Source organism: Ptychodera flava, chromosome 21, assembly GCF_041260155.1.
Source record: "Ptychodera flava strain L36383 chromosome 21, AS_Pfla_20210202, whole genome shotgun sequence".
Lineage (NCBI taxonomy): Eukaryota > Metazoa > Hemichordata > Enteropneusta > Ptychoderidae > Ptychodera > Ptychodera flava.
This window is the reverse complement of record NC_091948.1, coordinates 34,655,009-34,676,603: the sequence shown is the minus strand read 5'-3', so window position 1 is coordinate 34,676,603 and position 21,595 is coordinate 34,655,009. Positions and strand designations below refer to the sequence as shown.

The 21,595-nt window shown below is 37.6% G+C and overlaps 1 protein-coding gene and 1 long non-coding RNA gene across 2 annotated transcripts; both read left to right on the top strand.

Moving 5' to 3' along the window:
- The first annotated feature begins 4,676 nt into the window (after positions 1-4,676).
- LOC139122101 (matrix metalloproteinase-14-like) lies at positions 4,677-13,596 on the top strand. The gene is made up of 9 exons (XM_070687491.1): positions 4,677-4,929; positions 8,580-8,703; positions 9,446-9,657; positions 10,170-10,371; positions 10,800-10,958; positions 11,460-11,588; positions 11,938-12,077; positions 12,389-12,527; positions 12,786-13,596. Exons 1-9 carry the CDS (start codon positions 4,834-4,836, stop codon positions 13,178-13,180), a joined length of 1,596 nt encoding a protein of 531 aa, XP_070543592.1. The 5' UTR covers positions 4,677-4,833; the 3' UTR covers positions 13,181-13,596.
- Positions 13,597-15,628: 2,032 nt separating this feature from the next.
- On the top strand, positions 15,629-19,174 carry LOC139122099 (uncharacterized). The gene is made up of 3 exons (XR_011549394.1): positions 15,629-15,781; positions 16,349-16,468; positions 17,405-19,174. It is a non-coding gene; the product is annotated as an uncharacterized lncRNA (long non-coding RNA).
- Positions 19,175-21,595: the final 2,421 nt, after the last annotated feature.

Genomic DNA, 21,595 nt, shown 5'->3' with positions numbered 1-21,595 from the left:
CATCTTTTTTTCGCTGTCAATAAAACATCTCCAGGTCGATCTACACCCTTGTCCCTCCAAGTCGTAGGTTTTTTGACATATTTTCTTTCACTTAGCCTACATTGAGGCGTAAATGTTATTACATACGAGCAAAATGCAGCATTGCGGAGAGATTTTGTTCTCAAAAGGTGCCATTGTCGAATACGTACATTCCATGGCCGATTATACAGTACCTGTCAATGACTTTAGTTGATAACATCAATCACCTTTTGCAGGAGATTATTGCATTTATACTAACAGTAAGTAAAGGAAACTTCATGCTGACTATTTAAACCCTGGACCACATGCAACGTCACTCATACGATTTGACTGTATAGGAAACGTTTCTGTAATCGGTTTACACCCAATTAAGTTGAAGACGTCATCGAGTGCACAAAAAGTAAGAGGTTTACAAGATAAATCGCGCTGCCCATCGGTATGCACAGGAACAGAAGGAGTCATGCACCGTCAACCTCAACATCAACACAATTGCGGAAAGCTTTCCAAGTATGAGAAAACCGTGCTATTGAAGTGGAATGGTGTGAATGGAAAATATGGAAATCACACAAATTGATGGAAAGTCAACCGTGACGAGTTGATTAACATAATGTACACATGTTAATTTGTTATGTCATCGTCTCCTTCACGAAGCTGCTAGTTTCACTGAATTTAAATGTTCTTGAGTGCTATTTTTAGAGGAGAACGAGTCATATTTTGCCGGCAGCGACGGGTTTCCTGATGCTTTGATCATGTTTGACCGCGAGCAAGCAAGCAAGCAAAATTAAAGCATCAGAATATTCCCCTATAAATGCCGGATTATAGTAAATCTATGTAGCAACATGGAGATAAGAGTGGACATTCTACCTCCTTAGCATTCATGCCTTCCAGTGACTGAAGCAACAGATTACATGTAAAAGCCAGAAGAATATTCCAATGAGAACTCTTTGCATGGGGTAATAATGTCAGGTGTCTTCTCAGTCATGCCTCATTAGGCCAAAAAAATTTATTTGTTTCTGGTCACCGATCGCATCACTTAAAAGTGTGCGTGTCAACTCAATTTTTTCCTGTTTTTCATTTGCACCTACGGTAAAAAGGTAAAATTGTATAAAATTCCACAAAAAATGTTAAAAAATTGAAAGAGAAGGCGTCACGGCATCATTTTTGCCACATGTCAACGACCAGAAACAAACCTATTATTATTATTTTTTTTTTTTTAGCATATAATATTCGGTAAACTCGACTTTACATTATTATTTGTATTGTAATATTTACTGTAGCCCCTTTGTATATGGGCCGATGGCCTTGGAACGTAATAATCTGTTGCCTTTGTTTTATGTAGATGGTCGTACGATTGCCAATTTACGAATAAGATCCTTGAAAAGTATTTCACGCATTGTTTCATTTATCCCCAGATTTTCTTTGGCTGTTGTGAACTTTGTTAGAAAGTAATGATTGGTAATCTCGGCCCATCAACACGACAGGTCAGGTTCATGGGTGGACAATTTAACACTGCGATTCCATTATTTTCTCTGAGATTTACCCGGAAATGTGTTTCTCGATGGCAATAGTCCCTCCAAGAACTGTTATTCACGGAACTTTAGGAGCCATGATAGCTACACCAGGGTTGCAAATATACTTGGCCTGAGTTAAATCTTTGAAATCTTGTTTCGGCATTATTCCTTGACGACAAAGAGGTCATTCATTGTGACGCCACTTCGACTAACTCTTTCAATTACTGAACCTTTAAGTGATCGACGTCATCGAGATTACGGCAGTTACGTCATCGACGTTTACCGGGAAATTTCTGCGTAACAGCACAGTGTCAGGAATTCAACCTAGTTATTGTTTGTCTTTAGTGCTGATATTGTTTTTTGTCCTGAACTTGACTTAAACGAAGGCCCACGTGTGAATGTTTAGGGGACTGTAGCGCGGTTTCATTTTTACTTTTCTCTCCTACAAATATCCCACAAACAGAAGTTACTGACAAGTTCACAGCGTCAGGAAACTTGTCAATGAGTAAGCACAATTTGGTGTATGTAAAATAAAAAGCAGTAGCTGCAAACGGGATAGGAAAACTGCCAGTCATTTTCCGGTGGAGATGTCACTGCACTGAATCATATGGATAGCCCAGGATGTGAGACATTGCAGCATGGAATTCTGAACTATGGAATACAAAGAAAAATCAACAGAGGTATAGGAAACCACATAACACATTACCCTAGATGTACAACCTGTAAGTGAAATACAACATGCAAACACTTGCTTCGACAAAAATAACACGTTGATGGAAACTAGTCATGACAGGAATTATGCACAACCAATTGAATTTTACAATTCGCCCTTGACAAAGAAAAACAAAGAAATGTTGTCAGGCGGTTTTACTTTTAAAAGCACAACTACCGAATCTAATTGACATTGGATTTGAAGGAATGAATTAAAATGACAATTATATGAGGCTTGTTTTAATCATGGAGGTAGTAGTACGTCCATGTTTTAATGAATACAATTTACCAGTGTTGCTGACGTCATCGTTTTCTGTTGTGTTTATGGCCATGATGATGTTTGTTGCATTTTGGTTTGTGACATTGACAACAGTGCTACACTGAGTCGTGTAAGAAGTAAACTAAGTAAAAGTGACGTCATAGATGGCCTTTGTAAACTAGTTTGTTGATCATACATATGGCCACTTGGTATAACAATAAAAAATCTCTACCTACATGTTTCGACGATGCATCAAAAACAGTTGTCTTCTCTGGAATTATAAGTAGTTTTTAATTACATCAGAAGATTATATATAATGCACCGGAACACTCTGTCAATGCAGACGAGGTTACAAAAGTAAAGGAATAAATCAAAAGTATTTTCACACATGTATGTATTTATTTTCAATTGCAATTTTCCGGTTTGATACCATGAAAACCAACGTTTCTATGAACTTTCAACTCATAAAATACGCTGGTACATCAGTCTACACCATTAATAAGTCACGCGACTTTCAAAATGCTATAGCGCCGTACAAATTCAATTAAAACATATTTTACTGGATGTGAACCGGATGCATGACCTCAAGCAATAATAACAGTTATCCCGTTACAATTTTAGTGGTTGTGTCACTGTAACGAATGAATAAGCCTAGACAAGCAAGAAACGATCAAAGTTTATATTTCATAAGAATAAAGAGAGGAAAATCGGGAAAGTTGTCGCAAATTATATCCAGAAATCAAACAAGTTGTCCGGGCAAACGTAAATGTGTCATTCTATAGTACTATCACAGACTCTAGTCTCTATTTACAGCTACAGCTTCGTTGGTTATACCACAGGGTTTTGTTCAGGGACAATAAATACTAATATGATAAAAACCAAACAAGTAGAGATACTACGACAGTTGTCAATGTGAAGCTGGTCAAACTATATTAGTGGGCAGCGATTACGTAGGCGACAATCTAACAACGCGTAGGGGAAATATCCAGTCTGAAGTTCAGAACGATGATTTATGAATTTCTCAAACATTGGAACAGGTAGACAAACTTTGACCCTGTCTGAGCCGACTGTTTCTCCACCCACGAAATGACTTCCTATACATCGGCAAGATATAGAGCGGATAAAAGGACGATTTCTTGTACATCGCAAGGCTATATTGAACATATTGAAGAGAGCTCTCTGGCGTTAATCCCCGGTCAAAGGGCCAAATAATTTGGAAAACCCCCCCCCCCCGGTCATATTGGAACAAATACGCAAACTCTTGTATAAAACGTCACATGGATATTTAATCTGTGCTGACAGTATTGCTTGGATAGTTGATCGAAGGCCCAGGATTAAAGTGTCAGGCCGAAAGTACAACCATTCTTTATACTACATACGAGTTCCAGGTCAGGCCATCAGTCTCATTCGATCCTTGGCCTTCGATCGAATATGAAAAGCAGCGCCGCAAGCACCTGTGGATATATGAATACAGAAACCACCATTGAGGGTTGGTCACACCTGCAGTTCTGGTAATATGAATTATAAGCTACCCCTGATCACAGTCCCTCCACACACCCAGTAAGTGAGTGGTAATCTGAAAACTGCGGATGACGTCACAGGAATATTTGAAACAACAGTTACCCGGAAGATGATAACAACATTTGAAAACAGTGCGTCAGAAACTACTACTCCTTGTTCAAGTCAACAACAAATGAAACTTTAAAATGTCTCACATATATGAAATATTGGGTTAAAGCGTTATCTTGTAAACTGCAGATCATAACTTGACAGAGAATGGCTGAAGTGTTTACGATTCAGGATATATCTTAAGTTTTGAACCATAGAAGCACAAAGATTACCTCCATATTTGAACATAATTTGGTGCTCATAGCAAATTTGAAACTTTACAAAATTCCAAATTTTCTTTCATGCTCGAAAATAACGAACCGAAAAGATTCGTCATCAGATTATACCATATATATTCAAAGACTGGCTTGGTACGGTAACGTAACAGAGCCATGATAGGCGCTTCGTGACAAGCTGGAAATATTAATTAAACAATGCCAATGTCTTTTTCAGTGCGAGTGGTGACTGATTTAAATATGAATGGAACAACAAGAAGTTGACGCCACACGAGCGTAACACTAAACACGTGAAAGACTACCATTACCATACAAGGAAAGTACAAAATGTAACTCCGCAAGTGGTCAGCAATGAGTCACAAAGTACTAAAGAAATCACGTGTTTTACTTTGTTTTAGAAAGATATATAAGAGCTAAAACGCCACAGAAGCAGGTATAACCGTCACTTCAAGAACTCGAAGCGGCAGAAAACTATACGAGCTGATCAAGAATGTCGAAGATACCGCTACTGGCCGTCCCATTCATTTTAACGGTGCTGTGCGCCCCATCGTATCAAGCCCCAGTAGAAAGTGCTCTCGATGGATTGGTAAGTATTGAACATTATAGCTACGTGATGTAAAGCAGAGCCTAAATTATTTTATTCTACATTCAAAACATATGAGGGACCGCCGGAGCTTATGAACAATATTAGTTACTTTCACACCAATGTCGTGTATGCGGGCTCATCTTGAATTTTATGCGCAAAGGTTGATTTCATTTTTTTCTTAATGGGTAAATCATTTGGTAGCTGCCAATGTGTCCTCAGTAACATTTCCTCCGCCCACGGACTGTGCCTCAGTGTTGGGGCTGTTTGATCTCCAACAACCCTACTCGACGTTACAGGGTTCTGTGATAGTTCAAAGTTAATAGCATTACCTTCAGGTCCATTTTGAGGGTGTATAACCCCATCTAACACTCGCCGTGATGACGTAAAATTTGCCTTGCTTTGTGGTCATTTAAAGAGGAGAATAAAACTTTAATGTGATATCACAGTGACCCAGTATCATATATGAATAGTAGCTTTAGGTACTGTAATTCATATACCAGGAGACTGTGTCAGGCTCTATCATCTGTATAGGGTGGGGTTTGGTGTTTGTTGCAGTTTGTTATTCAATACCACTGATAGGCATCCACTGGCAAAGATGGACACAAGGGGAATTTAAAAGAAAGAATCAATGCAGGCGTAATAGTATTTAGATTAACAAAAATTAACTACTTGCAAATAAGCTATAGCAACACCCTCATTTTCTTAATCCAGTCATGCGGTCGTTCGGATTTTGCATTAACACGGGTGGGTCTTGGATGAGGTGGGACCCCCTCCCCTGAAAGAACAATAGATATAAAAATGCATTGTGGTAAAATGTAAAACATTTCTATACTGCCATTGAGTTAAACCAGAAGAACTAAATTTTAACTCTTGATTCACAAATGAATCACTTCGCCTCTTTCTTCAATGAATCGACCGAGAAAAAGTTAGTAGCCTGATTTAGACGAATACTCAGTGAAGAGGTTTTAACTTGGTGCGCGAATCATAAAATGTCCCAGATCGACGTAAACAGAAGAAATATTGCCTTTTGTCTTTTTCATGGTTTGTGGTTTGTGCGTTATACTTCGCACAACTCTGTATTTGAAGTGGTGTATATCAACGCAAACACTACACACTTATTTCATGCTAAAATTTGTCAGATTGAAGCGAACGCCGTCAAGGTGACAGGAGATAAATCATTTAGTGAACACTTTACCACAATTCAACTGTAACACAAGCATTTCCCGGCAAAATCACGGAATTAACGTCTATGGGCAATCAAAACAATTTTGCAAGCACCTGATAAATTGGAGCAAACTAACAGTTTGAAGCAAGTTGACAGTAAGTGTCTGAAAAGCTGGATATCGGTGACGCTATACATTTTACTAACAACTGTCTCTGTTCCACGGATGTGCTTACATAGCCCTAACTTCCGTAGACGCCATATTGCACAGGAATGAAGTGTAGATAACATTCGAACTGAAAAATGAGACGGGAAGTCAAAGTTAAAAAAACTTTAATCTTTGCGCGGCAGTTCCGTCCCTGGAGGAGCACTCACATCGGAGCGCTGAAAAGATTTGCATATACGTATCGCTATATTTCAGTGTTCCAACCTTTTTGCCCCATAGTCTTCTAATCCGGGAACTTTTTGATCAAATGTAGAATTTTACCCTTTCCTTTACTCTGCGCCACTTTTGATCCCACAGGGTCACTTTCTAGCCACAATTTTGTCGAAAATATACTGTTGACAATGTATGCGACTTAAAGTGTAGACTTGTCAAACTCCCCGAATCCCAATACATTGAATATCCGCATCATTAGCTTTTGACAAAACTACTTTTTCTGACACGCAATTCACAAATGACGTCGCCAATACAATGATACACTGCAATTTGTAGGATTTATGATAGCATACCTGGAACGCTGGAGGCAATGCATTGAACAGTTGTCTTCCGAGTTTTTATGAGTAATTTTCAATGATATCAACCAATTAAGCTTCAAGAGGTCAATGCACACCATAGCTAGAAGACAAAAGCAATATTTAAGCAGACCATTTTGACACTTTTACTCGTTTATTTGAAATTAATGAGTTGATATAGTTAATAAACTTTTCTTTCGGCTTGTCATTAAATACGCTCAACCCACACCACTGATACCATGAATTAATAAGACGGTTTTTAAAATTCATTCAGGAAAAAAGCTATTAGAGTTTACATTTTTAGTATCGGGGAAAAAAGAGCACTTTAGGACCAATGTAGCAAACTCAATTTCATCCAAAAATCCCATCAGGTGTCTTAGGTAGCCGATCAGTCGATTTTTAGAAGTTGTGGCAGAGTATCTTTACGCGTACCATATGGAGAACATTCTTGTTTTGTCGTTTGGGAACTGTCAGAGGTACAGTTGTACAAGAATCAAAGCAGGGCGCCCCCATTGGTCGTTTACTGTATGATCCACATTATTTTTATTGCATGTACGCTTCATCTTACAATGTCAAAGGTGAATATCTAAATAGATGATCAGATTTCTGGCAAGAGCGGTTAGGTCACACATGAGAGAAACCTACTAGACAGTGAGTTTGCATCGAAATTTTGGAGACGTCTCTTTTCAGACTTATAAGTGTACCAAACAGTTTGCTTGCCATCTAGGCACTGGGTCGTTTGTTTTAAATTTGTTGGCCTGTAAAAAATGCACTACAGATTTCGATAGCGCCATGTGCCCGTTTTTGTCGTATCGCCACAACTGGTCGTAGGGGACCTAGGGTGGACCATTTGATATTGGGTAGGGGGAGTCTGGAAGATGTTTTTAAAATCATATTATCACATTTTAAGTGTTCCCTCAGATTTTAGAGAAGGTCATGTTTGTCATAATCCCTGTTCTACGTGTGCACAACTTGATTCAGGCAACACTAGATGTAATAATCGACAACTTTTTCATTTTTTTTGTTCCGGTCCTCAGCCAGTTCTTTATTTTTAATGCAAGCCTGTTAAACTGCTTACTTAATCTGACTATTAGATGTTATATCCATTCCATATTCATTTCTGAAAATTTCAGTCGTACACGACAAAATTAGAACACATATTTTGTCCAAAAGTTTAGGACATATTGGAAGTGAGTTCATTTCATAATTCTGAATATCACTGTGTGAGTGAAATATTCATTACATGATTTTTAATACGAAACGGCTTGTGTCTGAATTTTTCATTACATTTATAGTCTGACAACATTCTGCAATTTTAAAAATATGACGTCCCTCCAGACAGAGTCAAATGCTACAATTGTTTGCCAATAACTGTTTTGAGAAGAAAAGCTGCATCACTTAAGTGTCTGTTTTTCTACAGATAATGAGAAGAAAGGTCTTTTATGATTGTTTATAGTTTTTACCAATTGTTTTATTGCAGGCAATTTCGTTCATAATACTAATACACAATTCTGAGAGATACCATGGTAATTCAACTGTTTTCTAATTACTTGGATTAGATTAATATCCAAATTTATGTTGAGATAGTTGTATGATAGGTCTATGAAGCCGGAAGCAGATTATCTACATATAAGGTCGTCGATTTGGAATTTTCAATGTACACGCTTACTTCTGATGCATATGCAAAGCATATCACATTTATATCGTTTTATTAAATGTATGTAATAAAATTTGTACATACTCATTCACGCAGGGATACCTTGAGCATTATGGGTATCTTCCACCAATGGATCTTAAAGCGGGACAGCTGAGAACAGGAGAAGAGCTTGAAGAAGGTATAAAAAGATTCCAAAGAATGGCCAACATCACAGTCACAGGTAAGATATGCAATGGTACATATTGATATATGTATGATATCTGTATTCTGATACCTTAACGTTTGTAGGCTGGATATTATACAAGATAGTGAAAACAGATCGTAAATTACGAATGTTGTACAGCTTCAATAATTTACACATTTCATGTCTTTTTTTGTCTTTGTGTTGATGTAAGAACTCCGCAGATATTTTTAAAGTTAGGGGCTGAATTTTGCAATAAAATGGTTCAATTATTCAGATTCTTCGAAGTGAGAAGTAATAATGAAAATTTCACAGGAGTATTGCATGCAACTGTCAGGTTAATTTTAAAAAAATGTTATTAACGGATACCATTTGCAACTCCAACTTCACTGTCACGTGCGTTCATTATTCATATCATTACTGTGTATACATTTCCTCTGCGTTTTAAAATTTCCATCGCCGAGATCCTAAGTTCATAAAAACCGCATTCGTTTAATATTCAATTACATCTTAAATAAAAGTAGAACTATGGCAGTACATTGATGCCCTGGGTAATTGTTTTTTAGTTCCTTTGGCAGCTCCGTCTTCCCGTTCACAAATGATAATTAAAAACCTTATTCAAAGATAATATCTGATCGTTAGATCGTTTGACAATCTTCGCTGAAACATATTATGATGCAGATGTTTCTTTAAAGTTTGAAAAGGGAGTCAGAGGTCATGAGTGTCGCAAAAAAGGAAATATTCCTACTCGAACTGTTATAATTTTCTTCATTTACTGTAGGAGAGATGGATGACAAAACAATGGAAATGATGAACAGACCAAGATGTGGAATGCCGGATATGATGGGTACAATGGATGAAGGTCGGCGACAAAGACGATATTCCGCAGGACCGGTAGCTTGGCCTAAAAATGACCTAACCTATAGAATTACTAGGTATACAGCAGATTTAAGTCAACAGCAAATCGACGATATCATGAAACGAGCATTTGACGTAAGTAGTCCGTGCACTCTACACATACAATGTATACAATGTATAATAATAGTCACCTTGCCCACATTATTTATACGCAAATAAATCTTGCCTATACCAAATGAAGGCAACAAAAGCCAATTATTTAAATTAATATTCAGTTTTTTCAAATTTAGTTTTCAGACTTTACACAAATCAGTTAACTTGCTTGGAAAGTGACCTTGTAGGGAAGTGATTTAACCGACAAAGACTAAAAATACCGAATATAATTCTGAGCAAATATTTTGTAATGTACACACACACACACACACATACACACATATCAATTTTTCTCTCAAAATTTTTTTATATCAGGGACAGTCATACAAGGCATCTAATGATCGATATCTTTAGTTTATTTATCAAAGCAAAGTGTACTGATTGGCGTTGATTAAGAGTCGCATTCAAACCTAATGATAATCATTAGTTCGTTTATGATTTTCTTCAAATTACGAATAACGATAACGAAGTTATTGCAATATGCCATATTGCAGGTCTGGTCTGCCGAGACACCGCTGACTTTCACTCAGATTTTCCAAGGAACGCCTGATATCGTAATATTCTTTGCTCGCCAAAATCATGGCGACGGCGGGCCTTTTGACGGGCCGGGAGGAGTTTTGGCGCATGCGTATTTTCCAACCAATGGTGATGCTCACTTTGATGATGACGAATTGTACACAGAAGGAACATCTAGTGGTACGTTTATTCATGATCTTCAAATATTACGTTCATTTTAGACTAGTGCTAGACAGTTTATTATTCCTTGATTTCAAGAACTGAGGTTTGAGTTCACGGCGATAAACGATAACTCAATTTCTTTGAGTGAGTCTGACTGATGAATAAACGTAGATGATGTACTGATGGGCAAGTAGTCAGGCAGAGTTTGTCATGTAACCATTGAAACATCACGACTATGTCGTATACCTCATATGGTTATAGACCCGCTCTGTATGTTGTTGGTTTCCTGAGTTCCTGTGATGTATACCTTCTTACAGTACGAAGGTTCTTTTGTCACCGGTCGATATTTTGGTGTTTTAGCTGTCATGGTATTGATTTGTGCTGAAACGCATGGTGTCGTTTGTTTCTGTGCTTTCATATGCAATGTTTTTTTTTACGTCAAATAGGTATAAATCTGTTTCAAGTAGCTGCACATGAGTTTGGTCACAGTCTCGGGTTGGGACATTCTGAAGTGCCGGATGCGCTGATGGCGCCCTTTTACCAAGGCTATGTGCCCAACTTTCAACTGAATGAAGATGACGTTCTTGGTATTCAGTACCTCTATGGTGAGTCACCTAACACAATGCTATTGTGGTATACCAGTGCATATCAAAGGGTCACAGAATGGTGGGTGAAAAGATAGGAGACATTTATTAAGCAATTTGTTTTTTGCCAAAATTTGTCTGACAAGAAATTAGGATGGTTGGAATGTAAGTTAGATAATCTATCAAAGATTGAATGCTATCCACAGATCCATTCAGATTTCTGGGAATCTGTCAATTTTATATAAAGTGAAAATAATTATGCGAACTACTAGTAATATTAACGTTCGCTTGGATTTATTGGATTAATTTAGATCAATCGTTTGCTATTTTAAAGTCGTAGAAATCATAATTAAGAATTTCTAAATTTGTTCTAACTTGTGCACAGTAAAGATTAGCCGCAAAGGGAAAGACAGAACCATTAACTCTTGCATAAATTGGGGTTCAGTCAATGTTCCGCACATTCATTCCATAAGCTTATCACATTCCAATGTTAATCTATCAACTTTCCCATACAACACACAGGAATGCCAGACAGTAGAGAAGTGACACAACCACCAAATCCCAATCCAGATCCAAATCCCAACCCTGGCTGTTCCGGTGTCTTTGATGCAATCACTAGAACGCAAGACGGATCAACCTATGCATTTCGCGGTAAGAGATAATGTCTTGTTAGTTTTACTCAACGCTCACAAACGTGAATAACGTTTACATATCGTCTTGAGTTTTGAAGTAGTGACAAAATTGCTGGTATCCATAACATACGACATTCAGACAACAACTGAAAACCTCTGCAAAAAGTACAGCGTGACTATAAATAGCAACGTTCATATAATTGATTGCCAAGATTTTATCTTCATGGTTAGTTAACGACGTCTTCAGACTTTACATTTTCCTAAACTCGCAAAACCACGACATCAACGACATTAATTGACCTCGTATCTCAGAATGCTCTTAAACAGATTCTTATGTTGAACTTTCTCACATTCCTTTGTCATAATAGGAAGCTTGTTTTGGAAAATGACATCTGATGTCAGTAGTTTTGGTGATTCTCAATCAATCAGCGCAGAATGGCCTGGCCTTCCTAATGACATAGACACCGCCCTCTTTTGGCAACGAAACAGTAGAACATATTTCTTCAAGGTGAGTAGTTTGAATACGCCTCTGTGAGTAATTACTATGAATTAACATGTCTTTTAGGAGGCAGCGCTACATAGTGTGCAAACTACATTCATCTGAAACATATTTCTTAGCACAAACAACCACACGTATGATCTGCAGTCTAGTATCTGAAACACATTTCTTAACACAAACAACCACATGTATGATCTGCAGTCTAGTATCTGAAACACATTTCTTAACACAAACAACCACATGTATGATCTGCAGTCAAGTAATTGACAACAAAGCAAAGTGCGATACAAACTGAACTTGGGATCTTCATTTATTTTCAGGGTGACCAATACTGGCGATATTACAACCAAAATTTGGATGCAGGATACCCTAAACCAATATCTGTGTGGAGAGGATTACCAAGCAATATTGACGCCGCATTTGTTTGGGGTGGCAATGGCAGAACTTACTTCATTAAAGGTGAGAACTCTACATAGTATGACGAAAACAACATGTCTGATGCCTTCAATCGATTTAAATTTAAAGTTAATATAGATGATAGGGCAATTCTGTCTCACGGTTCTCTTTTGTAATCAAATTTTCATTTTTTATAACATTTAATGATTTTTAATACTTTTTACGAAATTATTTTAATGAATCCGATGAATTTTGAAATACATAAAGTTTAAGATTATATTTCTGTAAAATTGAAGATTTTGATGTTTTTACCAACAACAGGTGATCAGTACTATCGCTACACAAGTGGTAGTGGCGTAGACCAGGGATACCCAAGACCATTATCAGTGTGGGGAAACCTTCCTGGCAGTATAGATGCGGCATTCCAGTGGCGAAATGGTCGCACTTATTTCTTCTCCGGAAATCAGTACTACAGATACAATGATGGCACCTTCGATGTGGATGTCCCCCAGAATGCGCCATCTTACCCAAGAAACACTGCCATGTGGTGGATGGGTTGCTCTGACGGTAATCTGGTCCAGGAAACAACCACCGTCGACACAGACAGTCAACGTTCTAATTGTGACGGCGATATTATGACAGGCAACGGAAATAACATCTTGCCCAACGTAACAATTTTATTTTTAGTATTTTGCATTAAGATAATATTTCTCTAAGCCTAGTTATTCAAATTTTAGTTCAATGACCTTCAAGAATTTAGAGAAGCTGTAAAATGTTTATAATCTTAACATCAAGATTGATATACGATCTTTTTATTTATAAACACAACTTCCGAATCAGCCTCTTACAATTGCCATGGTGACATCAACCCTTAATCGGTGTACTGACTTATGTATTCAGGGTTGACTGACACCTTAAGCTGTACTATATTAAAATATTGATATGTTTTGATAGGGTTTCATATTTAAAAGAATTGCTTACTTTTATACGCTCAGAAACGTTTTGTAATGAAGAAATAATGCACATTTCCCTGTACAGTTAAATATTATCACGCTGGTCGTGATTTTTTTATATAAAGCAACAGGTGTTTGTTTTGTTGCAAGTGAATTTAATAAATTCCATTCAATGTTAATTTCTTTGCCAATTGTATCTTTGTCGTTTCCCGCCAGTATCCTGTAAACCCATCAACTGATAAATGATCGATTAGTTTTTAACATGATTGAAACTGATTTTGAAGAGTGGGATTTTTCAATTGTTCAAATTTATCCAAAGTTGCAATATTAAAAAATAACCCATAAAAACATTGTGTATTGCAAAAAAAAAAAAAGCAGATAAACTTACAATTGCAGATTAAAACGACATTACTAAACTATCCAATTATCCAAAATTAGTTCCAATCATACATTTTTATAAAAAAAAGTGTGATAATTCCCTTCCTCTATGACCATTGAACGAACGGCTGCTTTCAACACTGTGTTCACAAACCTTCACGTCCAAGATAAAGGCAGACGGGTAGATCTGAAGATAACTTCCTGCTGATCTACAGCGATTGGTATACTTTCATTTATTACAAAAACATAAGGAGTCTTATCGTATTGCTATAGTGTAACTGATCAGCTGTCCTGTGTTTTGATTCGATAATGACAAATGAGTTTCCGCTAACCAATTGAAGATTTCTGGGGCGCCACACATCAGCCAATAACATTTTAACACGATTGGAACTAATTTGGGATTATTAGATGGTGAATTAATGTCTGTTTAATCTAAAATGTTATCTCATCTGTTTTTCTTTTTATATTACACACTTGTTTTTATGAGTAATTTGCGATATTGCAACATTCAGCTATAGGGCATCTAACTCTTTTGAGAAATTAGCAAAATATGAAAATCGAATTATCCCAAATTAGTTCCAATCGTGTTTTTTTCAGAATGAATAATTGAACGGAACCGTGCAATATTGACAGTTGCAGATAAAGCTATAAAATAACAACAATTTAATATCAAAGTTTTATACAGAATTCGAAATATGTGCCGTTTTAGGTCTGAGATGCTTTGCACTGATAGTTTATGTTTCAGATACGGTGTGGTCTGCACAAATTACGTCGAATGAGTATCTCAGACATCGTCATATCAGTCACTCGACCATATTGAGATGAGTCTAGCCTTCCAGTCAAAAGTAATGATTTTATCATATCAAATCGTAACCTTCATAGAATAAATCTACCACGCACCTTTCTTCAAATAGAAATAAAAACAGTTGGCCATACTATAAACTATTCGGCTAGCTCACGGTAGCTATAGAGTCCACGGCTAGCTCACGGTAGCTATAGAGTCCATGGCTAGCTCACGGTAGCTATAGAGTCCATGGCTAGCTCACGGTAGCTATAGAGTCCATGGCTAGCTCACGGTAGCTATAGAGTCCATGGCTAGCTCACAGTAGCTATAGAGTCCATGGCTAGCTCACGGTAGCTATAGAGTCCATGGCTAGCTCACGGTAGCTATAGAGTCCATGGCTAGCTCACGGTAGCTAGAGTCCATGGCTAGCTCACAGTAGCTACACTCTAAACGTTTGGACGCTTATGACGCGTCGGATGCGTTCAGTTTGATCACATGGGAAGTGTAATGCGTGTTCAAGTATTGAACTTTTGTGTTCAGAAATAGAATGGATGTGTTCAGCCATTGACCGCTGCCATTCTAACACATACTGACAACAGTTTTTGTCGCGCATTTTTATCCAGACAACATAATTTTTCGTTAGAAACACACATCACGATGTCTTTAGTTTGTTTTCTGCTCCAGTAAACTCCTCTGAAACAATAAAACGAACAAAATATTTTGTTTGACTCGTATATATGTGAATTCGAGTCAGTGAACACCTATTGAGATCAAAGGCACATGTTGGTAGTTTTGGAAAGTGTTCAAGTTTATTAATTGCTTATAATAAAAGGACGTAAATGTCTTTAAACTATTTACTTCGATAAAATCGTGAAGACAAATATCTTCCGGAACACTAGTGTTCAATTTGTGAATATTCGTATTCAAACAGGGCGCCTGACAAAGAACACTAGTGTTACCAACTAATGAAACACTTGTGTTCAAAGGTGTCCCGAGTATGACGTCACGGATAATCGGGCTTCCTCGGGTCAAACGAGGGCCCCCTCTGAACATGCGCACATTAGATGCAAGCCGCGCCGCTGCTGCAGACGACACATTTTGTTGCTGGTGGTATTTTCACATTCTATGATTTCAGCGATTGAGTTCTGCCAGTATTTCGTGACGGTGTGATAGCTGTTTACACAGAGAGTTTGACTGCTACGGTAAGTATTGTATATCGTGGCAAAATGGCATTGAATAGGCACCAAGTTTGAACCGTAGCCCGGCGAGCACATGACACTCAGGTCAGAAGTGTATTTTTTGCCGTAGAGTACCCTCTCTCGCAATATTGTGAGTCACTTACGTTCTAATTTTAATAATTATCACGTTTTGTGTTTAGACTAGACAGTTGCAAATTTTCGGGCCATATTCGTGAGTCCAAACACAAATTTTGTAAATCACAAATAGAATGCTAGTATTCTGAATGCTGAATACTAGTGTTCCGTATTCCTAATGCTCTAGTCTGTTGATGAAGGTCACGTGATCCATAGCTGAATCCTAGTGTTCATGTTGTGAATACTACCATTCTATCCTATTAAGCTTAGAAATAGTGATTTTACAGAAGTTTGATCTATGTATCTACGTTTTTTTTCGGCAAACTTAACATTTATGACATAGCCATGATTATGTCCTAACTGTGTCAACTGACAAGTCAGCTACCATAGTGGTTGAACAGGGTTTGGAAATTGAAATAAATCATCCATCAATACAATGAAATATTATACTTGTAGGATCCACTCCGCATGTTAGCAGTAATACTGTACATGGAGAAGAGGATAAAGATGAAGCGTGGTGGAAAGGCATCTGCATCAGCACTTTCAAAGGCTGCATCAATCATCACACTTGTTGAGGTAATTATAAAGACATTGTAACATTGACTATATGTACTGTCTAGTATTTTGTTCAAGTGCTGTTTTAGTGTAGTATTCCCATTGATGCATGTGCATAAATTAGCACAAACAAGGACGTGATGACCCAAAACAGGGACATGATATCATGCAAGTTTTACAAAATTTGTATAAACATGACAAAATTCTCAGTCAGTAAGGCAGCCGTCATTATTTATGGCCTGAGGATTGGAGGAATTTGGGGGTCACTCAAAAAAAGATCATGACGGGACGTTCCCATCTAAATAACAGTGCACTTTCAAGGCATATTCACCCCGGCAAATGGGCTTTTCAACGGTATGGAGCTTCTAATTAAAGTTATTTGCCATCTCGTAAGCTGTTTGCAAAATGTGATTAGAGATAGCGATTAAAGCCAGTGTGCGGGGAAGAGATTTTGCCTTACACACTTCACTCATACAGATATCGTTCGCCTTGAACTTCTTTGAACATTGTACCCTAATTTTCACAGATAAGGACCTATAAATATACTACAAGCCTTATGTTAGTTCAAATTAATAAAAGTAGGAACAAATTCCGATGTCCTGAAATGATAATACTGTTGTCAAGGTTTACACGAGATTGAGTTTGTGCCGCTTCACTGTACAATACCTTGGCATAAAGTAGTACCGGCCAAGCTATTGGTATCTGAAGTTGTTGACTAAGCGTTATGTAATGTCTGATTATATCTGATATAACTACGTTAGATTGCATATTATCAGTGCAGAAAGAGCCCAGAAAAGTGTACTGTTTTTTAGATGCGAGCATCCCGTCATGTGGGGTATGTTGAACTCACACATGATGAACAAGAGGGGGGTTTACTCAAAAAATTTCCAGTGATCAAGTAATTCACTTTGTACTGCATGCAATTAAAGTACATAAAATTTGTCTTTATTCCACTAGGATGTAGCAGATGAAGACATCAACAGTGCACTGAAAACCAAGAATGTGAGGCTCCTCATATATGGTCTTTACAGCAGCTGGAGAACTCTCAGGACTGTACATCGTAGGTGACACTGTTCATATAACTGTAGACAGAAAGGAGGGAATTATGTCTGCAGTGTTGAAACTAATGACTTCATATTACGTATTTGACTTGTCATATCCAAAATCACATGCTATGATTCTTGGACTTCTGCAATCATTAGTGGTGGAGGCGGCTTTTAAGCAAAAAAAATTCACAGGGATAGGCCTACAGGGTGCTCTTTAAAGAGGTAAGGGAGAAATGGAATGTCTTAATTGCTGACGCTCCTCAATAAGATGAAGACCTGGTATCCTCACGGTCACCTTTCCATAGGACTTTAAAGGGACATCAGCTGTAACTTGAAAGTTTGATGAGTTTCTCAATATTTTTGTTCCATAGGTTAATGAGAATATCTTGTTTTCCTCCCTAAAGCATGTTGACACGCCCATTATCAACATTGTCAACACCGCCTAGAACCAATCTGATCAGTCCGTATTTACCTTTGCTGGGTTGCTGTTGTTCTTGTTCTGTGTTGCGCGATCTCTTACATCTGACAAACAGCAATAGAAAACCTTGTTCAAATTTCGCGCGTCGGCACAGCAAATCAGAACTTATTATATGTATCGTAATGGAACAAATCTGCTTGCAGGCGGATACGCGGACGATATGTACACTCAGTGGTCAGTGCGTTTTATGAAGACAATTTCTGATTGGTCGGCTGTTCTGGCCGATGCGTGAGATTTGAACGAGATATTCTATTGCTGTTTGTCAGATGTAAGAGATTGCGCAATGCAAAACAAAAACAACAGTGATCCAGCAAAGGTAAATGACTATTATTCACATGGTGTATTAACTTTAAGTCAACTCCAATGTAATGTAATGTAATGTAAACATTTCTGTACAATCTGTGTTCATCCCTTTTGAAGAATTTCTATCTAATTTGATATTTATTATTTGTTGTTGTATATATCAGTTGGTTTATAAGTGACAATTAACTATTGCTATTGTACTGTTTTACAAAGCATTTTAGCTTATAAAGAAGTTTTCGTTCAATTGCAAGTTAGAAATTCTCTTTAGAGTACCATATTTGATAGTTGTTCTAATATCCAGGTTTTGATTGCAAGTTGATAAGTTTGAAATGGCAAGCAATCATAGCATTTTCCATGTTCAGTTTCATTGCAAGTTTGCAAATCTGTAGAAGCCATATGTGATGCAAACAGAAATATTTGGTTTTTTTTTGTCACAAGTTGAAAGTCCTAAAATGACCGGCTGTAATGACAATTTGAATGTTTAACTGTTCCATTGTGAGTATAAAATTCTAGATGACTCTTTTTTAAATGCATTTTAATGTAATTTTTGATTGATTGCAAGTTGAAAACTCCTTGTTATATCCATTTAATTCAAATTGAAAAATCAGATGAAAAGCTGTTATAGCTGCTTTTATGTTTAATTGTTCCTTTTCAAGTTGGACTGTTTATAAATATTGCATTATTAACTTGTGTCTGTAATTTTCTATGTGTACATTATTAGGTGAACACATGGTGGTCTGCTTTCCAGAACACATGCATTCTATTTACTTACTCTGCACACTTACATTGTGTTCAAAAAGTGTTACAGTGTTCTGATGCGTAAACAGTGTTCTATTTCATGTAATTTTGAACATATGAAATGCGTTCAAAAATAAAAACACTATATGTTCTAAATCTGAACACATGCATTCTAGTTTTCTTACTGAACACTTAAACTGCGTTCAAAAAGTGTTACAGTTAAGCGTTCTAATATGTGTTCAATAACTGAACACACGACTTTAGAGTGTATAGAGTCCATGGCTAGCTCACGGTAGCTATAGAGTCCATGGCTAGCTCACAGTAGCTATAGAGTCCATGGCTAGCTCACGGTAGCTATAGAGTCCATGGCTAGCTCACGGTAGCTATAGAGTCCATGGCTAGCTCACAGTAGCTATAGAGTCCATGGCTAGCTCACAGTAGCTATAGAGTCCATGGCTAGCTCACGGTAGCTATAGAGTCCATGGCTAGCTCACGGTAGCTATAGAGTCCATGGCTAGCTCACGGTAGCTATAGAGTCCATTGCTAGCTCACGGTAGCTATAGAGTCCACGGCTTGCTCACGATAGCTAAGGGGTGGACCATTTTATATCCTGGGGGGGCTTGGAAGATTTGGGGGAAAGAGGATGCCAGGTGGAGTTGCTCGGGAAAAAAATCTGGCTTTAAGTGACTGATGGAAAAACAATTATGGACCATTGCGACTGGAAAAAAAAACTTGGCAATTGTTCGATGCACACTGCAGCATCAAAAAATCAAGCAGTAGCTCTGGAGTTTTATAAAGCATAAACCATTTCAAGCTTGAGGAACAATAACTTGGAATTTTTTAAACGAGGAACTGAAATAAATACACAAACAAAAACACTGAAAAATTGTCAAAAGTTACAGCTACTATCACAGTAGCTTTCAGCAACTGAAAACAAGAACTCGTCTGAAGTGGTCTCATTGAGGAAGATTTTCACACTATTTCAGACGGCTTTTCTCTCAGTCATCTCCTTTATATTCTAAATCACTGAATATGAACAATTGTACAGTATACATGACCTTCTGATTAGAAGAAGTATGCTGAAATTGAAATTGCTCACCAGTGTTTTCCAGAAATGTGTAAATCTGAATGTATGGATTTTGTCAAAATGCCACAAGAAGAGAGACAGCCTGCCATGAACTGGGTCAAGTGGACTCAGTCAGTCAAGTGGACTGTTCAACTTGCTAATATCACTCAAACCAGGACACTTGTCAGACAATGACATATTTTTTTCAAGCACAAGTAAATGCCATAAATGTACATGATTTTACAAATATATGTAGAATACCATCATTTCTTCTGATGACACCAGTGATGTTCTCAGAAAAGTTTTCACTGTAAGTTTGTTAATGCCACGGTCCCTCCACAAAACCGTGTTAATGCTTAATGTAGAACTCAGTTATCAGGTTGTTTGATTTGTATTTTCAGTGTGTTACCCATGGTATAAATAAGATCTATAAACTGATATTTTTGTAAAGTGAATAAAAAATGTACATGTATTTACATATCTTTATTTAGTTTCTTAAATATATGTGTGCGATAGAACAGCATCTTGTTACTGGGTGTGAAAAACCAAGCAAACAAACATTGCACCGAAATTTGGTAAAAAAAAAATATATCTGGAAGAAGGAAAGTGAAAAAAAAGTTGCCACCTTATGCCCTGTAGAAAAAAAGTAATTCATGGTGAAGCAGGTGGGAAAAAAAATAATGGCTCTCCACCAATCTTCCAAGCCCCCCCCCCCCCGGATATCAAATGGTCCACCCCTAAAGAGTCCATGGCTAGCTCACAGTAGCTATAGAGTCCATGGCTAGCTCACGGTAGCTATAGAGTCCATGGCTAGCTCACGGTAGCTATAGAGTCCATGGCTAGCTCACGGTAGCTATAGAGTCCATGGCTAGCTCACAGTAGCTATAGAGTCCATGGCTAGCTCACGGTAGCTATAGAGTCCATGGCTAGCTCACGGTAGCTATAAGTCCATGGCTATACTGATTAAAGGAAGTCGACGAGCTTCAAAATCAGTATAAATTATATAGACCGTCTTGATACAGTTTGTTATAGGTTAAAACTAGGCATGTGATGAATATTTCTGACTCGGTATGGCGGAAGATCATGGTCAAACTCGTTTGAAATGTGTTACCATGGTTACAAAGGAAGCACGTTGAAGTGGTAAATTGCAAACATATTTTACGCTTACCGAGCTTCTATAGCTGTGGGTTCATAGCTGTGCACGTAAAAGGCAGAAATCCCGTCCGAAACACCACAGCTATGGACCCCACAGCTACAAGCTTGCATTGCGTTGAAGAGGTAAAATATAATTGCGTTGAAGAGGTAAAATGTATATGCATTATATGCATTACCTAGGACTTGCCAAACCATACGCTATGCTGATGTTGAGGATTTCCTGGAGCTTTACGACAAGCCGATGCTATTTTCAAACTACTAACAAACTGAATGTAGAGACAACAAATTTCAGATTCACCGCTGCAAGAGAGGTGTGCATGAATTACTGAAGATTTGATCAGAAATAATCAACGAAAAGTGGT